We start from the raw sequence: 8,338 nt of genomic DNA, 5'->3' as shown, positions 1-8,338 counted from the left end.
CCATTTATTGTTCATGTCGAAAATTGGTCGGACATGGTCAAAAGTGGTATCAACGGATGCGCATGTTGTTGTTGTAGCGATAAGGACACTCCCCGAAGGCCTTGGGGAGTGTTATCGATGTTGATGGTCCTTTGCCGGATGCAGATCCGGCACGTTCCGGTACCAAGCCCGACCATCTCGGGAACGATTTGTTATATAACCACATGCGACCTTCTTTGCCATCCCGCCCTCCCTACCCCTACATCCATGAGAAGTTCGGGGTTGCCAGAGCCTCGGCTGTTAATGAAACAGGATTCGACACGGATAGGTGAGGTTGACAATTGGGTTTGAAGAAGCTATATATTGCGCTGGCAACCTGAAAGGGTTGAGCTACACAACCCCTTGAATCTGGTATTTTAGTCCCCTCTTACGACAGGCATACCTACCGCGGGTATATTCTGACCCCCTAACCCGCTGGGGGATGCGCATCACTGCCAGTTATAAGAAACTAATTGCGAAATTTAACTCTTTCTAACTGTTGAAAAGTTATGTAAAAAAACCGGCGCTTTTGATGTCAGCATAACACGGACTTTGCATACCCAAATCACCAAGTTATTAAAACAAAACACTAAAAGAAAAGTTTTATAATAAATTTATATGCTCACTTTGCATATATTTTTTTTTTAATTAATAATGATCAATGAATTCAAATAAAATTACCCAAGGCGACCATGTTCTCAAGTATTAAACTAAACATACAGAGTGAGTGACTGTTGATGCGAACAGACGTGTTCTCTTGTGCTACTTTAGCTTTTATAATTTCTACTTAGTTTGCTAAATTCATTCGCCTTTTTGGGGAGAAAAATGGATAACTGCTTTAAATGCAATAATCAATGTTTACCGAATGACTCTATAATATGTGGCATTTGTTCTAACAAAGTTCATGTGAATTGCTCTAATATTATGGGTAATGCAATTAATTTGCCCAAAAACAACAAAAATATTGTGTATAAATGTGACAAGTGTGTTGCTTTATTTTCGCGCGCCAAAATATTCAAAGCTTTCAAAAGTGTTGATATGCTACAAGATTTCTTTAAAATTCTCACAGCAAGTGAGAGGCAATCTGAGCTTACTGTCGATTCCAACAATGCAATCCGTACGCGCTCACAAACTAAGGTTGGCGCACCTAAGTCAATGCAAAAACAATCATCTCCTCTGCCATCGCCTGCTGCTCAGCTTGTGCATTCTGGTGACAACGCTGAGAGAAATTCACTATCTACTCTACCTGTGGGTGCTAATGATAATATTAATTGTATGACTGCAAACAATGAACCTGTGCATTCTGCTGAGATCGCTGAGACAAATAAATTACATACTCTACTTGAGGGTGTTAATAATAATTCTGCTTGTGTTACTACAAATAATGATGCTGCTAACTCTATTGGTGTTATCTCTCAACCATTTGCTGGTGCCGCTGCCTCTGCTGCTGATCGATTTCCATAGAATGAAGTTGGTATACAGGGACAGAGAAAAATTTCGTTTAAATCAAACGCTGATAAGCCATATAATGTTGTTAGTGGTACTAATGTGAATGCTGATTTGGATGTTTTCGCGCGGTATAGATGGCTTCACTTATCTTCTTTTAAGCCGTCTGTTAAAGAGGATAACATTATTCAATATATTTCTCAACATACCAACATCGATCCATCAAGAATTGCTTGCTTTAAACTGATCAAAAGATATGCTGACTTTAACTCTCTCGTAAGAGTTTCTTTCAAATTACGTGTTTTATCTACTGACTATAGCAAAGTTTTTGATGCTTCTCTGTGGCCAACAAATGTGTCTGTTAGACCTTTTAGGTTTTTTCCAAAGCGAGACCAAAATATGCAGGAAACATAGATACAATTGAGACCCTACGTGTTAGTCATAATAAGCGAATTCGTAATATTCATCTTAATCAAAATCTCAAAATTTATTACCAAAATATATCTGGTATGAGAACAAAAGCCAATTCTATTTATGCTGCTACATCTCAATGTGATTATGACGTCATCGTGTTGGTAGAGACATGGCTTAATGCCGATTTATGCAGTGAGGAGTTCTTTAATAGGAGCTTTTATTCTGTTTTTCGAAGAGACAGAGATGGTGTGGCAACGAATACTATGCGTGGGGGAGGTGTTTTGATAGCAGTAAAGTCCATTATATGTGCTGCTGAAGTAACTTTAAGTAATATTGATTCCTGTATTGAACAATTGTGTGTGTTAATTTAGAATGGTGATGATTTGCTTTTCATTTGTGTTTCTTATATTCCTCCTAATAGCTCTGATAATTTGTATTTTGATCATATTGATAATATTTTAAATTTAAATCTCCCCAATGATAATGCGCAACTCTGTGTATTGGGTGATTTTAATTTAAATAGAATTGCGTGGTCTACTATTGCTGATGAAGATATGCTTATTCCAAGTAATGTGAATAGGTGTAGTGAAATATGCGTAATTGATGAGTTATTTGGTATACAATTAATGCAAATTAATGGTTTCCTAAATGAGTTGAGAAGGATTTTGGATCTTATTTTCATTAGTCCTGATTTAAAATTTCAATTGTATAAGTCTGAGGTTCCTTTATCGGTGACTGATAAACACCACATTCCAATTATCTTGGATCTTGAGTTTTATAAATATCCAAATCTTTGCACTGACTTGATGCCTTAATTCGATTACTCGCGGTGTAATTTTGATCTTGTTAATGATCTAATACTAAGGAGAATTGGCCAACCCTATTCGCAGATCGGTCTCGTAACTGATTGTTTTGACATTTTTAAGAGTAAAATAAGTAGTATATCTTTCGGAAATATTCCACGTTTACCGCCAAGGGTCCATAAACTACCCTGGCATAATCGGAGCTTAAAAAAATTAAAGAATCTTCGCAATAAATTTCATAAGCTTTATAAATGTTCTGGTAATTTGCAGCACAGAGTAATGTATGAGAAATACTTGACTGAGTTTAACTGTCTAAATAAATTTCTTTATAAAAATTATTTACTCGGGTTTGAAATGAATATTAAATCTAATCCCAAGGCTTTTTGGAGTTTTGTAAATTTAAAACGTTCTTCGTCAGTTATTCCGTCCATAGTGTCTTACAATGGCATGAGTGCAAGCACCGCTAATGAAAGGGCAAATCTGTTTGCTGAATTTTTTAAGTCTAATTTTTTTGATAATTGTGTTCAGATTGATACTTCTAGTGCTGGGCAATTAGCTTCTTCGCTTGATTTTGGCTCCCTAGTTTTAACTGAGGATGATATTTTCGCAGCTATAAAAGACCTAAAATGCTCCAAGCAATTAGATGCTCATAATATCTCTGCTTTTTTTCTCAAACAATGCACGTCATCTATAGTGTATCCGCTACTTTTGTTGTTTAATTTGTCTCTTAGGTCAGGTCATTTTTTAGATGAATGGAAAGTGACTTCTGTTACTCCAGTTTTTAAGAGTGGGAGTAAGAATCTGGTTTCGAACTATCGTCCTATCTCTAAAATTACTAATATTGCTAAATTATTTGAAATAATCATTAGCTCTAAATTGTCATTTGCTATCAAGCCCTATATTTCGTATACTCAACATGGTTTTATACCGGGCAGATCTACGGTCACTAATCTAACTGTTTTCTCAAATTTTTGTTTTTCAGCCTTTGTTGAGGGCTCTCAGGTAGATACAATCTATACTGATTTGTCGAAAGCTTTTGATAGAGTGTCTCACGACTTATTAATTAAAAAACTTGAAAATTTTGGCTTTCATTCTACTTTCTTGTCATGGGTAAAGTCATATCTAATAGATAGAATTAACTATGTTGTTGTTGATGGCGTAAAATCATTTTCATATAGAGCTACCTCTGGGGTTCCTCAAGGTAGTATCTTTGGTCCTCTATTTTTTGTTATTTTCATCAACGATTGCTCAGAGTGTTTCTCCTTGTGTGAACATCTACTTTATGCCGATGATTTAAAAATTTAAAAAAAAAATAACAAGCTTCTCTGATATTCAAATTATGCAAAATGAGGTTAACAAATTCCAGGAATGGTGTGATCGAAATATGCTAATGATCAATATCGAAAAATGCTGCTCGGTCACCTTCAACAAAATTAGATTACCACTCATATCTTCGTACTCTATTTCTGGCTCTGTCCTCAGTTCTAGTTACAAAATCAAAGACCTTGGCACCTAAAAAGCACCCTAAAGCATATTCCTCTCTAGCTTTCATTAGACGGAATAGTTCTGAATTTAAGGATCCTTATACTAAAAAATTGCTGTTTAGTACATTTGTAAGGTCCAAATTGGAATATGCTTCTATAATCTGGAATCCGTTTTATGATGTGCATTCCAATAGACTTGAACGTATACAAAAAAAGTTTCTAAAATTTGCATTATCCAGTATTAGGTTTAATATGCCTATTCCATCTTATGTTCCGCGGTGCAGACTGATCAGTCTGCATACTCTTGCCAGTAGGCGATTGATATCTGGCTTAGTTTTTATTCGTGATGTTCTCAATGGGACTATTGATTGTCCGTTTTTATTGCGTTATATTAAACTCAATGTTCCAGCCAGAAACTTACGACATCATGATTTATTTGCTATTGACCTCTGCAAAACCAGGTATGCTCAAAATGAACCAATTATCAGACTGCTATCGGAATTTAATTTGTTATGTAGAGAAATAAATTTAGATATATTTGTAAATCGCAATGAATTTAAAGAAAAACTTTGTATGTACTATTTTCAATATAATTAATAATCTATGTACGCTTTAGTCTGCAAGGTTTCTAAACCATAGACTTAATAAATAAATCTAAATCTAAATCTAAATCTAAATTGTTCTCAAGTTGTTAAAAAAAGCAAATTATCCAAAAAAGTGCCGATTTAAAAAAAAAAATTTACATTGTCATTGGCTGAAAGAATAGCGAAATCAGTGATGCAAAATCCTTTAGTAGGTACTAGGGGCATAAACACACCTTTGAAATGATTCTTACCTCATACTCAAGTTGAGGATATATGATAAGGCTTTGAAAATCACTTGGGCTTACATTCAAAGATCTGTTGTTTATTTGCGAAACTACAATAGCGTCTGAAATGTTAATTTTGATTTTCACACTTAATCCCTCAACACCCAAGTATCCCGGTTTGACATTTCCTAAAGTTGGCGGCCCTATCCCCAACCAGTCCCTTGGAGTGACTCACATTGATTATAGTCTATCAACCAAGTTTAAATATCACCTACACGTTACGGTTCCTTTTACAATATGAATACGTAGGCACATATATATACCAAGCGAGGCTTTGGCCTTCGCAAGAACACTTAAAGTGGCCAAGCAAAAGCTTTCCTAAGATAGTCGAACTAATTACCGTGTGTGCTACTATCCTAACGTAGTGAACAGTCGAACTAGTCTGAAAACTGAAGCTATGTGATCATCCATAATGAGCTCTTATATCATAAGGCCGGAAAACAGCAGTTAACATCTTTCAACTTAAAATCCTTCGATTTTCATTCTAAAATATCGTTTAAATCAATGTTGTGAACGCAAACGTCTTCAAACTTTGGTCTACATTTTAAAAATTTTATCCAGGGTCCTTGTAAAATTTTAATTATGTAGATGCGCCGAGGATTATACGATTTTCACCCATGAGTTACGCAATGACATCCGAATAGTCACTCCCTAACGTTTCAAGGTCTTTCTCTGGTGTAGCTCGGCAGCATAGCGCGACAAAAACATCCGTTAGAAAGTGTTCGGAGCTACACCTAGAGCTTCTAGGAAAATGACATCGACGAAGGTACATATGAGTTCGAAGTCGCAGTCCTGTAGCTTCTGTGCTGTCATATGGTGTGAGGGTCAGGAGGCGTGGTAGCGACTGGTGGTCGGGATTGCTACTGTTCGCATATCGAGAATTGTAGGTGGACAAAACCTTTCCTAAATATTATTTTTTTAAATAGAAAAATCAAGCTTTTTAAAGTAAGAATACCGGCGTACGCCGGCGCGCCGGTCACGCCGCCGATAAAGTGATCGGCGTAAACCTCTAATGCAAAGCTTCCCCAGAAAAATTCGTCTGATTAAAATTTGAAATCAGAATTTTCAAAATATTTTGATCTTTACACTATCACAGCTCTCTTTTCTTTCCTAAGCCTTATGAATGACTGACCAATAGTTGATGCAGCCGACGTAGATAGATAAATACTCCTTCTACGAGAAGCTAGAAAATATAGACGATGACTGCCCCCGATGTGACATGACTTTAGCCACAGGGTGGGCAAGGATGGTCATACAGTCGAAAGGATCGGCCTCTACTATATAACGGGTTGATTGATTTCGTCGCGGTTCGAAATATGGTTATCTGCAGTACAAGGTTCCAGCTTGTTTGCTGCAAAGTAAAAGGATGAAATACTTAACAAAAATCTGAAGGGGGTGTATATATTAGGGGGGGTCAATTTGGGTGGACGAAAGTTAACCGATATCGCGCCATCATTTGGGCTCAGGAAAAAAAGTTCTACTACGCATACCCAAAAAAATTATTTTCGAGCCTGCGAAATTTAATTTTTTTGACTTTATTTCAACTTTGATTTTTAAGGGTTTCTTCATAACCTACTAAAAAATATTTTTTTTATTTCAAATAACTATTATCGCCAACGTTTTTAGCGGACATCTTTGGGTCGGACAGGGTATCCATGAAAATTTTACAATCAAATAAAAATTTGTTTAGTAGGTCATGAAAAGGCCGCAGGCTCGAAAATTTTTTTTTTTTGGTATGCGTAGTGGAACTTTTTTTCCTCAGCCCAAATTCTATCGGAAATTCGATGGCGCGATATCGGTTAATAAATCGACCCAGTCTAGTAGATATCCATCTTTATTCATACCCGCTTAGGGCCGTTTTTTCAGTGCGAGTTTGTGTTAATTAGAGTTTAGACCTATCACTTGCCGCTTCTGCTGACACCAGCAAGCAAATTTTATGTTAACAGCAAAAGTGGCGATGACGAATCGAACTCGGCTTAAACTGCTGCGTAAGATCGCACTGAAACAAATTTTTTTTTCAATTAGAAGAAAGCTTTTATAAACGGGGTCGCCACCCTCGGCAGTTATTTGGCAAGCACTACGAATGTATTTCTGCCATGAAAAGCTTCTCAGTGAAAACGCATCTGCCTTGCAGATGCCGTTCGGAGTCGGCATAAAACTTGTAGTTCCAGTCCCGCCTATTTGTAGGAAAAATTTAAAATGATCACGAGATAAATTGGAAGAGAAGCTCGGCCTAAAATCATTTCGGAGGTTGTCGCGGCTTACATTTGTTAATTTTTTTTAAGATCGCACTGAAAAACATGTGCCAAGTATCAATAAACGTGTGGATTAATGCAAGAAATTTTTCACTTTAGTTCAAATTCGCACTAAAAATCTGGCTTTAATTGTTCAAGCATTAGTTCAGAAAACAAAAATTTTAATTTGAAGTTTTCTAATTGAGTTCATGCTTAACTAAAATTGCTTTGTTGTCTTACATTATATCAATTACCTTTATCAAAAAATGACGCCATTTCACGTTTTTGTATTTGCGTATTGAACGGTTCGAGTTGTGCGCCATAAAATTCGTGAAAATTGACATGAAAACAAAAGCCATCAATTACACAATTAATAAATATCAATATTAATATTTGCAAAAACATATTTATTAATTTTTGCATGTAACCACAATTTTTATGTTTTCAATTAAGAAAATTAGCTGTGAATATATTTTGGTTTTTTATTTTTTTTATTTTGGTTTCACGTAAATATTTAATTACGACTGCAATCATACAAATGCAGAATATTCTTTTTATATATGCTTCAGTGTGTATGTATGTATGTGAACTACTTTTCCTTATGGATGGATGAAATGGGAAGAGCAAAAAATTGTACGCCATAACTGTAAATTGAAATGCTTATGAGAGAACTTGTTTATGTATGACCCAGTAGTAGGGATGAGGCAATCAGTCGTAAGTACGCAAGTTAAATTTTTGATGATGTGAAATAGAGTCAATGGAACTATAGTCAATTGACATTAATTCGCTTTTGAAAGAGTACTAGGTAGGTAGGTTGAACTGGCCGGTCCATGAGGACCTCACGTAGACTGAGTGATTCCGTAGTGTTACCAGAAGTTTGTTTTAACGACCAAACTGAAAAGCCCTATCAAAACCAGGACCTATGTTATAAAATAACTCCGTCCTCTTGGCAAATACTAGAAGCTTCCTAGGACTTAAGCCACCTGCTGCTTCTAGATCTGACAGCTGTATCACTCCTAATAGCTGGAGTCTTAGCCTGGAAAGTGCAGGGCACGAGCACAGAACGTGCTC

The 8,338-nt window shown here is 36.1% G+C and overlaps 2 protein-coding genes across 5 annotated transcripts in view; one reads left to right on the top strand and one right to left on the bottom strand.

The window, feature by feature from the left end:
• Positions 1-7,832, bottom strand: part of clos (closca) — a 62,445-nt gene extending 54,613 nt beyond the window's left edge. For both annotated transcript variants that reach the window (XM_067771312.1, XM_067771313.1), the window contains exon 1: positions 7,522-7,832. In XM_067771312.1, the coding sequence (XP_067627413.1) occupies positions 7,522-7,690 (169 nt within the window). In that variant the 5' untranslated portion in view covers positions 7,691-7,832. The remainder of the gene's footprint in view (positions 1-7,521) is intronic.
• LOC137243525 (alpha-tocopherol transfer protein) overlaps positions 1-8,338 on the top strand; it is a 96,583-nt gene that overhangs the window by 26,583 nt on the left and 61,662 nt on the right. The window lies entirely within an intron of this gene.

This window comes from Eurosta solidaginis, chromosome 3 (genome assembly GCF_040869045.1).
Source record: "Eurosta solidaginis isolate ZX-2024a chromosome 3, ASM4086904v1, whole genome shotgun sequence".
NCBI lineage: Eukaryota > Metazoa > Arthropoda > Insecta > Diptera > Tephritidae > Eurosta > Eurosta solidaginis.
The sequence above is the reverse complement of the archived record's forward strand: the minus strand, read 5'-3'. Positions and strand labels throughout refer to the sequence as shown.